The sequence below is a fragment of the Myiozetetes cayanensis genome, unplaced genomic scaffold, assembly GCF_022539395.1.
Source record: "Myiozetetes cayanensis isolate MyiCay16 unplaced genomic scaffold, myiCay2020 scf3, whole genome shotgun sequence".
Taxonomy (NCBI): Eukaryota; Metazoa; Chordata; class Aves; order Passeriformes; family Tyrannidae; genus Myiozetetes; species Myiozetetes cayanensis.
In genome coordinates this window covers 56,099,067-56,116,147 of record NW_026087521.1, presented here as the reverse complement: position 1 = coordinate 56,116,147, position 17,081 = coordinate 56,099,067, and the positions used below count along the sequence as shown (strand labels likewise).

The following is a 17,081-nucleotide window of genomic DNA, read 5'->3' as shown; positions in this document are numbered from 1 at the left end:
AGCCTCTGGAACAAATTGAGCAGCAGGTACTTCAACCATGGTTATAGACCTGGCATAGCCGCCTATGCCAGCCCCTTCCACCAGCGTCAAACCCGCCTTCTGTTCTGTTTGTTTAATAATTAGGAAAATGTTAATATCTAAAGGTGATGGTAATATTTAGGTGTTCTTCTATGTGGTACCAAATTAACGACTCTATGTATGCTTTTCCCATTCTTTAATATTCTTTTTCCATTTATTAATATTCTTTTTCCATTTATTAATATTCTTTTTCCATTTCACCCTGTGGTGTGTTAGGTTTGTTACTGCACGTGACCAGGTCCTGTACTGAGCATCATCACTTCATTCTGTTCCCACCAGTAACCTTCACTTGCTCTTACATTGTTTCCACATACCACCATGTAATACTGGCATAATCTAAACATTTATACTATAGAGAGAGTATATATAGATATGTATCTATATATATATGTGTTCATTTATGTTTAAGTGATTTCATGTATGTGTATATATGTTTTCATGTATGTGTATATATGTGTATATACATGTGTATATACATGAATGTCTTTACCTATGAGACATATTGTACAAGCAGACATATAGGCACACCACCTAAAACTGGCTGAAAGACTGAAGGACATAGATTTTATAGCAAAGCTATCTAGAATTTCTATACCTTTTTTAAATCCCCAATAGACTTTAGGATAATAAAAACAGTTTGGTTGCCTTTTCTCATGGTTGTCATGAGTTATGTTGCATTTGTGAGTGATGGAAATTTTCATGAGTTAAAAAGGTTCCCACAGCAGTAATCTCTATATAATAGAAAGACAATTCTGACTTCTGGTAAATGAGTTTCTACAAAAAATACTGAGCAGGGAAAGGAACTTTTAATTTCAAGACCAGGGTTTGACTAAGTGGGAAGTGTTGTGTGACTGGTTCCTCACTTACGTTAGTTAGGAAACCGGAACTAAATGAACATTATATGAACTATAGAAAGCTAACTTCACTTTTGAAACAATTAGAAGTTCAAGGGAAACAAGGGAGAGGCAGCTCTGTTTTAAAAGACACAGATGGCCTTTATTAAGTACAGCTGTACCTTTCCACATTTGCCCTGCCCTTCAGTGCCAGAGATGTGATCTTCTCAGACAAGTGTCAAGCAGGTTGTAAAATACAAAAGCTTCCCATGAACATTGACCAAAAGCTGCTTAATGTGCCTGATAGCATCTTCTTACATTCAAAAGAGGGGTTAAAGGTGAGAATGATACCATCAGGTTCCATCTGCAACAGAGATCAAAGGAAGGAACAGGGACAGTGAATTCTGTATAAAGACTCAGAGATTAAAAATACAGAGAATTCTGCTTAAAATACAGAAGATTCTTCTCAAAGACATCAGTAGAAGAGAACAAAGTTCAGAAGTAAGCTTCATACCTGCCCTATTTTGCAGACAAAGAGGAAGAACCAGCTTGTACAATTGACTTCATTTGAGAGAGACCCACAATGTGGGTTTTTTGTCTGGTTTTTTTTTGTGCTTGTAGCTGTTTGTGTTTTCAGAACCTCCACCTCTTCTGAAAAACAAAGAGCTGACCTTTGTACATCACCTCTGTAAAGCACTCATGGTTGAATGCTCAAGTTGCTCAGTACCCATCTTGGCTGATCAGGTTCCCCTCTCTTCCTCCCTGATAGTTTCATTTTCTCTCACCACAGAGGTAGTGTTCTTGAAGGAGCTGTACACAATGTGATAGCCAAGCAATGGATGTCAGTGTGAACAAAAACTTACATATCTTTCAGGACATCTGAAGAGAGAGGTGATAGGGCTAGAGAGTTTAGTAAGTTCAGGTAAGTGTACTTTGGAAGGAGTAAAACACACTCAGATGACTGATATTTCCCCCTTTCTCTGCATCTCAGTATGGTCTCTTGGAGAAGGAGCTCCAGAAGAGTCAGAAAAACGAGATGACTCCCAGAGATCTACTTTATTCATCGAAAAACCTCAGAGTGGTACAGTGAGTGTCGGTAAGTGCTTAGAGACAAAATTAAAAACCACTCTCAGAGAGACAGGGGTTGAGGCAGAGCTGGGAATGGTAGGTGTCATTCCTGTGACACTCAGCTTCTGCCCTCAGCTGCAAGTGCTGCCACTGTTTTTAGCTGGATGTGAACTCCACTCTGAAGGAAAAAAGGACCATACAGAGAAAAGCAAACCCCAATTGTTTAATTCAATACAAGCTCAAAATCTAATAGTTTGCCGAGCACAATGGTAAGAGGTATAGTTTCTGGATAAGACAGTGGTTACTGTGACACTGTTGGCTGTACTCTTACTGATATATCAGGAAGATCTTCCCAAAGATCTGCAGAATATCTTAGAGGTTGACAGATACCCTACAGCTCTGCATAAATTAGCAAGTAGCCTAATGGCAACAGCTGCCCACTGTGACCATTCTGGAGGACTTGCTCTGGACTGGCTTTGGTTTAGTCCAGTGGTCTATGTACATATTCGCAGTTGGAGCACAGGTGGCAAACTCCCAGAGCACATATTTGGTTTTAATTTCACCCCAGAGGAATCCAGTTCAAGCACTGTGAGGACTTTCTATGTTGTGAACCACAATATAGTAAATGGAGGGAATTAGGAGGTTCACTTCTAAACTGCACTCCTGAAACATGCTGCCATGGTAAGGTAGCCACTCCTAGTAATGATGATATGTTTAGTGCAGGCTACTTAATATGCCTGTTATTTCACAGGGTTCACAAAGATGTGGGCAGATCTTGGGATTTTTTTCCATGTCTGTATTCTGAGTAGAAAGGGGGATTTGAGGAGGATTTATTTAGAAAATAAATATAAGGAGTTGGTTGCATTCTCTTACAGATGAATGTTAGGATGGAAACTCAATGGGGGTTGTGCAGTGGTCTTTTGAAAACTGAGATAACATTTACTACTCCCAATTTGCTGTTTAGAGAAAACTCTTTCCTCTACCTTCTCAACTTAAAGAATTAATGATAAAAAAGGCATGAATTACTCCAGACTTTCTTTTCCAGACTGGAGTTTATCTATGTTACAGCTGCAGGGTAGCCTATGGTTCAAAAGAACCTGTACTTCTTTTGAGCAAGGAAATTCAAATATTAGGAACAATTCACCCATGAGAACACTAAGATGAGAACATTCAGATTTATCCTGCTTCTCAGTGTCTCAAGCTCTGCATTGACATGCACAGAAAGCTTCCAGACCCAGAATCATTAATGTCTGTCTCACTGCAGTACTTGCATAGTCTGTGTGACTCTAGCTGACTCTTTACTGTTGTGGTAGAGCACGTGGAGACTGAATGGAGCAGTAGTGAAAGAAACTTGTACAGATATAACTGGCCAACCACATGTTCCTCAACAGCTGCATTATTCTTTCCTCTTTTTAAAAGGTGGGAATATTACATTTATAGCCAAAGTAGAAGCCAAAGATCTTCTCCGAAAGCCAAACGTTAAGTGGTTTAAAGGAAAATGGATGGACCTGGCCAGTAAGGCGGGGAAGCATCTCCAGCTGAAAGAGTCCTTTGAGCGTCACACTAAGGTGTGTCTTTGCTTTTCCTTCTTATGGGGGTGAATCTCCAAAGAGAGCTTAAAGATGGGTTTAAGACAACAGGTAGAAGTTCAAGAGCAGTGGATTCTAACCCTGGCTTCTCCGCACAGATTTGAGTGATGATCTCTGGCACTGCACAAAACCAGACTTTTCTGCTCTACCAGTGCAGGACAAGTAGTGATGGGGGAATAAAAGTTGCCATTTCTGGGTTCCAGATTCTTTTCAGAACCCATTATTTGAGTTATTCCTTGTTTCTGGTTTAGAACTGAAAGACCATTGTTTTAACTTGTGCTTTGTGCAAATGTATCTCCCACATTAATGAACAATTATGTCTGATTTTTAGATTCACACATTTGAGATGCATATCATCAAAGCTAAGGAAAACTATGCAGGGAACTATCGCTGTGAAGTATCTTACAAGGACAAGTTTGATAGCTGCTCTTTTGACCTTGAAGTCACTGGTAAGGTTCAACTTTTGTCTGTAAAGTTTTATGAAGATTTTTTTTTATTTTTATTTGAAATGCCACTTCATTTTGTTTAGAATCTTTAAATGGAGTAGTGGTAAAGCGAACATTTTTATCATAGAGTTCTGAGAATTTTTTTAAATGTCTAGTTTATTGTTTAAATGAACATTGGGATAGATAGCATGTGAGACATTTATCAAAAAATTAGAAAAGCTGGCAGGTAACACTAATATTGAGTTCAAATCAGGCTCTGGCACACAAGACAGTTGATATATGCCTGACAGCCCAAGGGGCACAGTACACACCTGTGTGTACTCAGAGTTCAGCAAGGCAGGGCAGCCTGGCTGCAATCATTCACTGGCTGTGAATCAGAACTTAATCTGATTCAGGCTGGCACAAAAGGGTAATTGCTACAAGAGGGATTCCTCCTTGAACTGAGAATGAACGGGAGTTTGTAGCTGTAGAAGAAACTCTTTCCTGTGATGTTGAGCATACAGAGAAAGTGCAAGATGCAAGCAGGAGAGAGAGCATAAAAATGGGAAGATGAAAAGGTCAGAGCCTCTATATAAGGTAGGAAGGGGAATAGAGAGAAACATCAGAGAAGCATCTTCTATGCAGAACTGCAGAAAGTAGTTTAGAGAAATACATTAATTACACTTAGCTTAGCACTGAGCATCTTTGCCTTCATCAGAACTTAGTATATTAATGAGAACTTAAAGGGGAAGCACAAACTCTGGTCACTTAGCAGGAAACTGAACAAATTCCATATTCCTAATTACACTGATTACATAAATTACATGAATTTCAAGTTGTGTTTTTAATTCTTGAATTACCATTATTTTATAGAATCTTCCCAAGCTGCTCCATCCATTGACATCAGATCTGCTTTCAAAAGAAGGTAACTTCAAACAGTGATGTCATGAAGCTCCTCAGTAATGGATACTGGTAGCATACACAGAACTTGCATCAGACAATTGTATCAAGTACTTTAAAAAACTTGTTTTGTAAATACAGACTAAAGAAGTGGGATTTAGGGTAGTTGAGAGTGGGTAGAATGAAATAGTTACAACACATAGATAGTATGTATGATATTAAATACTCTACTGTCATTACAATGTCATTGCATTAAGGAAAGAAAGAATATTTAAGGCAATTAAATATGTTTTTCTTTAGCAGTTTTAAAAAATGTACTTTCATTCACTAAAATATTCTACTGCATGTTTTCTGTAAGCTGTCAGCTACAATATGAAAGATCCTGGACCCAATCCTGTATTGATTAAAAGCAGAGAAAAAATTCACATTGAATTTCAAGAAGACAGGATCTGGCTTTATTTTATCTTACAATAAACAGTAAAGGCCATCATTAATGTATTACATCTATACATATTAAATCTATGATATAATATATTATGTTACAGAGAATGTGAGATAAAGCATTGTGTCTTAAGTTTTGTTACCTTTCTGATAAAGTGGCAAGTCTAACCAGTTTAGATGTCATCTTTATATGATGAAATATATAAAGAAGTATACAGACATATTCAGAATGAAAATGTTTTGCAAACAGAAAATGAATGCAGTTTGTTAATTTACAAGTAAAGCTATGATTCCCAAGTACCTGCTTTTATTTAGAGGGGTTAATTTAAAGAGAAAATACAAAAGGTATTACACTCAAGGTGCACTCCTTTCTTTAGCACATTTAAAAAAACCTGCAAGAACTGCTCTGCCCAAGCAGATGAAGATATCTGAGTATTTTCTGATTTTCTAAATAATATCTTGCATGCAAAATTTGGATGAAATATTGGCATCATTTCAGTTAAGATTTGCAGTATTTTGGCCTTTTTACAAATATTAGGGGCATTTCCTTTGTTTATATTTGCTCTATGATAAGGTAGTCCTGCTTAAGGTCACTTTATAGAAAGAAATGCACCTTCATAGAACTATGATTCTATCTGTAAAAATGTACAATGTCCTGTTTCTTCTTTTTTATCACTGATTCCTCCCTTCATTTAGAGAAAGGTTAAATCTAAATATAATGCTGTAAAGTGTAATGCTCTACAATCAGTATTTGACACAGCTATGCGTTGTTAAAAGCAACACCAAGCAATGCAAATCTTTGTTTTCTATTCATAGCTAAAGATCAGCACAAGCCCTTTGTTTTTATACACATTCACTACAGAAATGAAAAACAAAGCTGGTTGTGTTGACTGGCTCACATTTGTTTGTGTTATTGAAATCTAACACAAACCTTGGCAAATTTATGTATTCAGTTACAAAAATTTGCCATCAAAGTATAATAAGAAACAATACAAACCCTTGTGTTATTTTTCACACGTGCCTACGGAAACATAATTCATGTGAAAAAGGATACAAGTTTGTGTTGATTTTATACAATTATTGGTGTGTCTGGACAGTGTTGAATATATGAGATGTGTAGATCGTTTCCAATGTGTGTTGTCTAAGTCTTCCTGTATTAAACAAAGATTTGATCTTTTTCTATTAATAACAGCGGTGAAGGACAAGAGGATGCAGGAGAACTTGACTTTAGTGGTCTCCTGAAACGTAGGTGAGAACCAAGTGATGCAGTGAGCAGGTGTGGATTGCAAACCATTAGGTTCGCACATAGAAAGAGTCAGGTGTAGCATTAATAACTTCTTAAGAATTTTCTGACCATTTTTTAATGTTTCTAACTATCTTTTCTCATATTATAATATGCAAATATTCAGTTAATTTTACCTTTAAGTGTGCAGAAAAGAAACCTCAGATTTGAGTGCACTGGGAAAAAACGTGAGCCACAACCTAAAGAGGCAAATAACATTTAATTCACTTGCTATTTCTTTTGTGCTTGCATGGAAGGCAGAGGGGGGGAAATTTCCTACACAGGGATGAGCAGTTCAGAAAATTGAGTCTGGTGCAAAAATAAAAAACTGCAAGGGTTAAATTTACCTCTTTGGGTACATCTTAATTTGATTTTGTAAGTATCCTGATATATCATGTTTTCAAGCCATAGGCATTGGTATTAATTATTTGTAGCTTTTGGTTTCAATATGTGCACACAAATGCTCAATAATGTTTTATTCAACTTAAATGCTTTGATGGAAAAAATCTTGGGCACTTGTTTCTCCAGTTTGCTTTGAAAATCTGGTGTTATGATAGTTATATCTCCAGCTATTTCAGATCTTAAACCCATTTTAGTGTTTTACCAGGTTAAGAGAAAATAGTTCATAATTTTTTAAAATTGATCACAGAAATTCTATATGCTGTGGAAATCAATGGCAATTAACCACAGAGAACTGGAAAAGGAACTAAATCCTTTTTCTCATCTACCACTTACTCTGAAAGAGGAAAACCCAATATGAGGTATTAATTACATTAGAAGTTCACAACAGGGTCATTGGCTTTGAGGGTGAGGATAGCATTTAAGCAATTAAAGCAAACAAGAAAAGCTGAAGGTAAAAGTGCACAGGGAAAGAATTACCTGAGCCAATTCCAATCCACCAGGTCCTTGGTTTTTTAATCTTCTCATCCCTAACTAGGATCTTCTGTTTGACTTTTTACATACTAATACAACTTACCATACCAGTTCTCATGACTGCCTGTGGGGTGTTTTATTAGCAATATGACAATTGCATGTAAGAGGTCTTGGTGTTTTCATGGAAAGAGAAAAAAGATTTAAGAGGCATTATCACTTCACTAACAAGTAACTTATACGTTTTGTAAGATAAATACTATATAGCCATATGAACATAGTATACCTATTGTGTGGTTAATGGATAAAGCATATGTTTAGTTTTTAAACACCATTATTTGACATTGGTCAAATTGGTTCATCACCTCCTTGTTTCAGGCACTGAAATGCAACCTCATATTTCTGAGCTTAATTGAATGAAATAGTTAATTAAGCCACATTGTGGATGTTAATATCCGTGTGTGTGGATATTAACATCCATTATTATGAAGACAAATAGATGTTTTCATTTCAATTTTTTCAACAGGCAATGTTGGAGGTGCATTCCTTCTCTTTTGTACCAAGGTGCATCCCTTGGTTGTATGACCAAGACCTAGAACTTTTCACCTTTGGTGCATACTGCTTGAAACATGGTTTAAAAAAAAGCCCAACAACTAAATGCATAGAATTGATATGCTATTTTCCAATTTCATGCTGGTTGGCAGGCAGAAAAACCAGTTCTTATCTCAGTAAGCCATTCTGTGACTGGTTATGCTTTGTCGGTGCAATGGATCAGTAATGGCACGACTTTCCAAAAGGAACAAGATCTCTAAAATATTCAAACATTTGGGTCCTTTATTTTTTAGAAAAATAACATGTACATCTTTCAGTGAAATGCACATTTTTAAGGTAAAGGTCTGAAAGTGATCTTGTGGTGAGGTCAGTCTGCTTAGAAAATACCAAGCACTGTTTGCCCCCTAGCCGCAGCACAAACTACTGAGGTCTAAGAACAAAGTTGGTTTGCTTTAAGTGTCAGAATTTTTTCTCCAGTAACGCAAGAGGAAAATGAGCCTGGAATTATCATTTCAAGCTGGTTGAAGATCAGGATTGTCTAACTGATCCTCATTCTCAACCACTGCCTGATTTGAAGGGGTACATTATCTTGATTCCCACAGAGATCATCTCTCCTCAGCACGGACAGGCATTGCATGGCTTGTGGCCAGCCCTGGGAGAGGAGAATGCACCCCATGGGGTGTGTCAGCTTTTATATATGTTTGTCAGCTGATCTCAGCTTGCTGCCATGCAGAAGGCATCTCACTGAAAAGTCACCCTCCAGAAAGCATGAGATAAAAGCAAATAAAAGTGACAGGAACAAAATATGAAATTATATACCTGAGATTGTGTAACAATAATTCTAAGATAAGACTGAAAGTATTTCAAAGACTCCTCAGGGAGAAGCTTTCTTCCTTTTTAAAATAGCTCTGACGTATTATGAAAATTAATAAGCCTCATGGACTAAACAGCAAAGTGGTTTTCCATAGTTCCTCATCCAACATAGGGATTCTCAGGGATCCCCAGTGCTATTCCTGTATATGTCAAAGAAAATCCTCTGTCAGACTCAATAGAGCTCAACTCTAACAGTGTCTCACTGCAGAGCTCAGTCTTTTTTTATTTCTCAAAAGTTTATTTTCTCACTCTGTTCTCCAAAGTACTGATTTTGTTAGATCAGCTAGATCAAATCAGAATGATACTGGTCTGACCCTAGTGAATTTACAGGAGGAAGAATATAGATTTCTGCTCCAATTCCTGGATTGTTCTAGCAGTTCACTTTTTGAGCTAAACTGTAAATCTGAAAAATCATCATCACTGTTCTCTCATTTAATGGTTGCCACTGTAATAATAATCATACTTCTCTTTATTGGTTGTCTTAGCCTGGAGTTGCAGATAGTAAAGAAAGTATTGAAACTTCTGTAAAAGTGATGCCTCACACAGGACTCTGAAAATTTTTCCTGCTCTTAAGACTGAGATGCAGATCCATCCTTCAAGTCGAAGCTGGGGTGGAAATGTTCAGTTCCTATCCATATGACAACTTTAAGTAATGCTGAGAAGCACCAGTGTAACTATAAGCAGACACAGATTCCCCTGTATTCCAATGTCCTCTCATTGGTAACCCAAAGCAGCAGCTACAGGGACTCAGGGTTGAAAGCATTTTTACTTAATTATGACATGTACAGATTAGACTCAGCTCTCAGAGGTGCCATCATAAATTGTAACTGTATGCTATTACAGCACTAAATTTTTCAAACTATATATATTTTTTTAAGCAATGAAACAATATAAAAATCCTCATAACTGATTGTATCAGCAAAGGCCAAATTAAAACTTATATCCAAATTCTCACTCGAAGAAGTGTAAAGTAAGGTGTGAATGTCATTCTGAGCTGTTCCACTCGTTCTGAGTGAAATAAAAAAATAAGATAGCAGCCTTCAAATTTTGGCCAAAACATTTCTAGCCTCCCCACAGACTCAGCTCCACCTATTTTTATGGTGTGATAACCGCTAACTCTTCACCCATAATTTTATTTTGCTAATGTTAGGGAGGTTAAACAACAAGAGGAAGAACCTGAGGTGGATGTGTGGGATCTCCTGAAGAACGCGAATCCCAGCGAGTATGAGAAGATTGCTTTCCAGTACGGTATCACCGACCTGAGAGGAATGTTAAAGCGCCTGAAGCGGATGCGCAGGGAGGTGAAGAAGAGCGCAGGTATGGATATGGGAGAATATTCTTATGCTCATTAGTCAAACACCACCTTCTACCTTAAAATGCCAAATATGCTTCGTTTCCATGCAAGGGAACTTGCACACTACAACTCAAGCCTCGTTACTGCAGGGGGTTAATCAGAAAGCTGCTTTGTTCCACTGTGGGTAGTGTAAGCACCCTGCCCCGTTCAGTGCTTACAAAAAGAATCCTTCCCTCTCAGACAAACACTGGTTCCATCTGGAGCAATGTCCCTCAGTTGTGTGGTAAGGTGTTATCTGATCAAGCAATATGGAAATTAGACCTTGTGCTATTATCAGTATGTTCTGCTCAAAACAGAGGTCACTCCAAACATGTTGTTTGCTCTTCGTAATTTCATTTTGCACTTAATCTACATTCCTTGGAAATCCCAGCTGTACTAAAAACCCTCCACTCCGCACTGGGTGGGGATATTCAGGCCTGTCTTTCCCAACCCACCCTACTGAATAGTATGAGTGGTGTAATTATATATACCGAAATACAAATATGTGTTTCTATGTATATAAATATGTGTGTGTGTATAAAATACATGTCACATAATATGTCTACACGTACATAGTTCTACACATACATATAAATACTACACACTATCCATTATACTATTGTGCCTTCTGCTTGTTCCTGGACAGCATTTCAGAACTGGATGCAATACACACATTTGCTGTTCCACTGGATTCCTGGAGGAGTCCCTTTTGTGTAGGTGAAGTCCTCCACAAACCCAGCTGTAATTCAGCTTCCTGATATACCCTCTCTCCTTATCCATTACCTCACATAATAACATGTTTATGCTACTACACATTAATTTTTACTTATATTTTTCATTTGCTGGTATATTTGATTCAGGCCCCATTTGTGGGAGGGAGGGAGGAATGGAGTCAGTGGGCTTTGGCTGAGCCACTGGGGCAGTTTTTGGATCCAGTAAAGCTCTCTATGGAGCTGCAGCCCAAGGAAACCCCTCATCTTCCCCCAGGAGTCTAGACCAGAGATGAGGGCCTGGTGGGTCTGGAGGCTGGAGCAGGAATAGTGTGGTTGGGAGGAAGAGCTGTTCCCTACCCAGGTGCATGACATAGAAATGCCTGAATATTTTCCTGGGAAAGAGGCATCTCTCAGCACCTGTGACAGGTTGTCTGGCCCCTCTCCCCCATTCCTTTGTGAGTAGGATGGAGATTCCAGCTAAACTAGGATTTTTTTCAGTGGGCAGGGTTTTGCCTACAGGAGGGGCTCCAGATATTGGGGAAAATGCCTATAGTAGTGACAGGATGAGAACAGGGCATATTTCCCCTCATGACACCTTTATTATAAATTGGAAACTTTTATATGCAATAAGATAAATAGAAAATCCTTTTTTTATAATAACACTTGACTTCCATAACAGCTTTTGCCAAAGGTCTGGATCCTGCATATCAGGTGGACAAAGGAGGTAAAGTAAGATTCATGGTGGAGCTCGCAGACCCAACAGTGGAACTCAAGTGGTATAAAAATGGCCAAGAAATACGACCAAGTGCAAAGTAAGTGATTTTATCATATGCAGGCAATAAAATGGGTACATGTGTACTTCCTTGATAAGAGTGTTGCACAGATCTCTCTCTTCACTCAGTTTGCACCAATTTTATTCCTGAATTTCATTAGATGTGAAGAGTATGCAGATGATGCTATATTGCTCATGACCCAAAAAAGTCCACTGTAGGCTAAATGCAATGGTAGATCGACTCCTTTGTCTCAACAAACCATAGTGCCATTTTCTTCTTAGTAGTTTTTTTAAAAATCAGGAAGCACTGCGAGTAAACAAATCACTTTAAGTAAATAACAACAGCCCTCTTAGAGAGAAAGGGCAGATTTCCTTCAATATGTTGCTGCAAAAGTCAATGAAGGATTTTGATGAATCTTCATAATTGGCAAAAAAATGGATGATAAAGAGGGTAGTGTTTCTTTAGCCCCTTTATCTTCCATGAGCAGTTCAGAACTGTTTTGCAGGCAGCTCTATGGATACCTCTCCAGCAGAAGGGCCTGGATTGAGTGTTCCAGTGCATTTCTACCAGGCTGCTGAAGCAGCTGTCAGATGCTAATGAGCTTTGGTCATTACAAACCTGGAGCAGATCTAAACTAGTGACATAAAGGTGAAAGGCTCCATTACCAAAACCCCATATCCCATTACTGATATCTTGTGCCATCTGGCCTACCAACAATATTAACTTCTTAACTTTGGCTATTATTACACTTCACAAAAATGTTGGAATGAGTGATGGTGTCCTCTTACTGGTTATTTTCAGCTTTACTCATCTAGAGTTTCAGACTCCATTTTATTTGCCATCATTCCATGCCTGTTCTTCTTTTTTTTTTAATTTGTGGTTTTTTCATATCACCCAAGCCTGGGATTTTGGAACAAGCTAGAAGGAGCTCATTGTCCTTCTACACCACAGCTTTTTGCTAGAAGTCTATGACAGCACTGTTGAAACTTGGAAATTGCTTCTAAGGACAATTTTTCCAGTACTGTGCAAACCCCAGAATTTTTGCTTCTAATAATCCCTAAAGCACTTTCTACATAAAACTAAAGGGGCCCAGCAGTTTTGCTAACATCTCTTTGCTGCATTCCCGTTCAAACAGATACATTTTTGAGCACAAAGGCAACCAGCGAATTTTATTCATCAACAACTGTTCGATGACAGATGATGCTCGCTATTACGTAACAGCTGGTGATGAGAAATGCTCTACAGAACTCTTTGTGAGAGGTAATTATGTCAGCCTGATGCTCTTTCACGTGCTGTAAATTGATGTGGCTTCTTTGGCTCCAAGAGAAACTAACAGGGAGGGTCTGGTTCAGTATATTTTTGTATTTGTATTAGCAGCCCTGAGGATCGTTCAGTATTTCTGTGATCCCTGGACACTTTGTTTTCCTCATCCTGTGTTTAGTAACTTATGGTTGATTTTATCCTGTGCATTGGGATCTAGTGGGGCTTGTGGAGTCCTTCACAGTTTTAAGCCATTTTGGAGACTTGTGTGTCATAACATTTCCCTAGCAGCACACTTTGGTACCTGAGGACTTCGATACTATTAGTCCAACTAGTCTGTTCCAAGTACCCTCAGATCAGGCTTTCTAGCAGTTAGTTTTCATTCTGCCTGCACTATTTTAAGGGAAGAATCTATCAAAAATCATGAATGGGTGGCCATATCTTCACTCTCTTTGATCCCATTGTGTTGATTACCCCCACATGCACAACAAAACAAACAGAAAAATTCAGTAAGAGAAAAAAAATCATAAAATATTTTAAAAATCCTTTTTAAAAGAATGGAGTCCATTGCCCCTATAAGCAGCATAGGATAATTCTTGTACAGCCTCTTGCGATTAAATAAACTTGAGTTATGACATTAGGGATGGATTAAGCAAATAATGTCACCATGATATTCCATCAGTCATCTTATTGTGCAAAATGGGCTATAGGACCTAAAGAAAACCCAGTTTATGAGAGGGATCTGTGGGAGGCAAGAGGGGAATGTCAACTTCTCATGCCAAGCTGCCTGGACAAACTGTTAACAAAATGGGATGCAAGGCAGTTATTAATATGAACAATTATTATTTTTTTTTAATTTAGCACATTTCCTACTAGCATCTTAATGAGCAATCATTTTTCTGATTTAAGACAGAAAGAGCTGCCTTGATACTCATGTTAGAATTTTAAAGTAGTATCACCTTCTACAGCATGATTTAGGAAATCTCTCTCATTTAGTTTTCTCTCTCAGACCATAAACCTGTAACTTAATCTTTCCAAAGATCCTCCTATTTTGGTGACCAAAGGCCTGGAGGATACCAATACCTACGTTGGTGAACGAGTAGAACTGAGCTGTGAAGTATCTGAGGACGATGCAAATGTGAAATGGTAAGCCATACATAGTTTTTTCCTTGAGAATAAAACACAGAAAATTTTAATTGTGGGTAAAAATGTGGGCAGCTTTTTCTGTACCAGTAAACCTGAAAATTGTTAAGAAAATCTCAATAAAACATTATGCAAAAATGTAGCAACAGCAAAAATATCCTTATACAGTCATGGATGCATTTGTTTATCCTTTTCTAGTGCCTTAGAGTCTTGTAAAGTCTTCTCTGGGAGTTTCAGTCTATGGAAGTTTTATTTGCACAGGATTTCTATTGGAAAATTAATCATTCTTTGTTTTTCAATAGGTTTAGGAATGGCGTAGAACTTACCAATGATCCTAAATCTCGGTATCGAATCAAGGTTGAGGGTAAAAAACATACTTTGATCATAGAGGAAGCTGCAAAAAATGACACTGCAACTTACTCAGTTATGACAACTGGAGGGCAATCAGAAGCCAAGCTTGCAGTTGACTGTGAGTATCATCCATCTTACCCTTGAATTCATGTATCAGTTTGCTGGCATACAGAAATAAATAATCTACTTGCTTTTCCCTGGGGGTTTAAAGAGAGACTTTAACCTCCAGACCAATTTCTTTGCTGCAAATCTCCAGAACAGTGACTTCCCTTTAGACAATTTTTGCAGTAGCAAGCAATGAAGTAGTTCTCCTTGATAACTTTCTATCACTCCATTAAGGTGGAAAATAAAGCAATCCATCCAAAGACACAATAAGTCAACAAAATTTTCAAGGAAAGCATCTGCTTTTCCTTAATCCTTTCAGGTTTTTGCAGGAAAGACAAAGCTAGGCACAAACATACGGTTATGTAGCTCCCTCAGCTTTGTGCAATATCTCTTTAGAATATCCATGGTTTTTAATAACATATATCTGTCCATCCTCTAAAGTTATCATGCATTATACATAAATGTACACTTTTTTTTTAATACTCATACTGCTTTTGACTATTTTATACAAATTGGCATCCTAACCAATCCGTGCTATTTTATTATGAAGTTGGAAATTATCCTCCATGGCTACTGAGCTCTATCACATTTCCTTTCTTGCACCTTCTTCCAATGAATTTCCAACTGTCTTTCTACAAAACTCTGCCTTTCCCATCACTCTTTGTTTTCTGTGCCAGATTATAGTCAGGGCTATTTATTGTACAGTACTGATTGTACTGTGTGTTCAACCTGGACTCTGCTTTGCAGCATCTAATCTTCCAGAAAGTGGAGGAGTACTAGGGTACCAGTTCTCAAACTCGAGTTTTACCAAAGCCAATAATATCTGTGGGTGTTCATAGGGTGAGTTAAGGCACTTCAGCAAACATGAGAACAAGTAGTGTATGAAGTTAAGCTTACTGGCCAGTCATCCTTTGCCACAGGCTTGATCGCAGTTGGATCAGAGGAAAGATGGGCTGTAATCCCTTCTACTGCATAGATCTGGGGACCCAGGTCATTCACTTCTTGAAAGTTTCCTACTGGACTCTGGGGGACAGAAACACCCTGCCTCTAGCACCCAAACATCAGAGAGGAGACAGCATGCAAATTAGGCTCCTGGCCTCAGTTCTTCTACTGGCAACATCCACAGTTTCCCCAGTCAGGGTATTTTGGATCATCCTTTCTAAGGCATCAGACTGCACGAAGATAGTTACAGACCGCATGAAAATAGTTAATTTATGGTGCTTACATGTGCATATTACTGGTATTTCAACTTGAGAACTTTATTATTGGAGGCATTTTTCTGTTTTGAAGCCTGTGGTGATGGCTAGCATCAGCTCTGTGACAGAATCAGGAGCTGCTGTTTGTTATCACCATTAATATCTCTGCCTCTGTTTTCCTAAGTGAGACCACTGAAGATATCACTTGCATTAGAAGACCAGACTGTGAGGCTTGGACAGGAAATCCACCTGAAGTGTGAGATATCTGAGAACGTGGAAGGGAAATGGTACAAAAATGGACAGCTGATTGAAGCTAGTGACCGTGTAAAGCTTTATCACAAAGGAAGGTAAGCCTTGGGTATTGATTTGGCTTTTGATGGAGTGACACTGTAGAGACGTGCCAATATGTGGGTTCCTTCACTGAAAATTATTTGCTAATCAAGCTAACTCCTGTCCCTCAAAACATTTATTTTTATCATCTTAAAAGCCATGTCTCCTTGTTTCTTTTAATTCTGGCTGTGGAGGAAAATAATCAAGTCCTTGATCCATCTAAGTTCAAGCTGTTATTTTTTCTTGACATTGTTATTGCTGTTAGCATGGGATATTAAATAGTAACTTAAAATAATTCTTAGACACTATTAAGAATACATAGCTTTTAAATGCCTCTTTTTCTCATAGTTCCTTGGACCATGTAATTCTGCCCATTCAAAGTTTATGGAAATGTCAAGTTACTTTGCTTTTATAAGCTGTCCTTTTTCACGTGAAGTAAGAAACCACAAACAACAAACAAACCTTAAAAAACACAAAGCAGGTCCTACCTTGAACCACACACCCTTCACCATTCATACAGCTGGGAACTGCTCTTGTGAAGGCACTCCTAAACCAGCTTTGAAATGTTTGCACTGACTCCCTAACACAAGTCACACAGTATTTAATCAGCTAAAATACCACTAAGTGACCAAAAAAAGGATTTTTAGTCAGTAATTTTGCATGCTTGAACAGATCTCCTAAACTTTTCAGACATTTTTTTCCTTACAGCTTCAAGCAGTCTGCAGAAATAATTTACATTGATTTCTTTTTCAATTTTTTTACAGAATCCACAGATTTGTTATACCAGCTTCTGCTGTTGATGATGAGGGTGAATACATGTTTGTACCAGATGCCTATAATATTAATATTCCATGCAAAGTACATATCGTGGGTAAGTGTATTGCACAACAACTTATACATAACCTCTCTTTCTCTGAGCTTTGGAAATTGAAAGCAGCATGAAATATTCCTGATTTCAGTCAGTTA

General features: G+C 38.0%; 1 protein-coding gene across 1 annotated transcript in view; it reads left to right on the top strand.

The window, feature by feature from the left end:
• The window catches only part of MYBPC1 (myosin binding protein C1), a 68,483-nt gene that overhangs the window by 30,226 nt on the left and 21,176 nt on the right, over positions 1–17,081 (top strand). The window contains exons 4-15 of the mRNA XM_050324621.1: positions 1,903–2,007; positions 3,399–3,547; positions 3,900–4,017; positions 4,867–4,918; positions 6,527–6,583; positions 10,062–10,228; positions 11,637–11,769; positions 12,866–12,990; positions 14,031–14,136; positions 14,436–14,602; positions 15,970–16,132; positions 16,880–16,986. Of these exons, the coding sequence (XP_050180578.1) occupies positions 1,903–2,007; positions 3,399–3,547; positions 3,900–4,017; positions 4,867–4,918; positions 6,527–6,583; positions 10,062–10,228; positions 11,637–11,769; positions 12,866–12,990; positions 14,031–14,136; positions 14,436–14,602; positions 15,970–16,132; positions 16,880–16,986 (1,449 nt within the window). The remainder of the gene's footprint in view (positions 1–1,902; positions 2,008–3,398; positions 3,548–3,899; positions 4,018–4,866; positions 4,919–6,526; positions 6,584–10,061; positions 10,229–11,636; positions 11,770–12,865; positions 12,991–14,030; positions 14,137–14,435; positions 14,603–15,969; positions 16,133–16,879; positions 16,987–17,081) is intronic.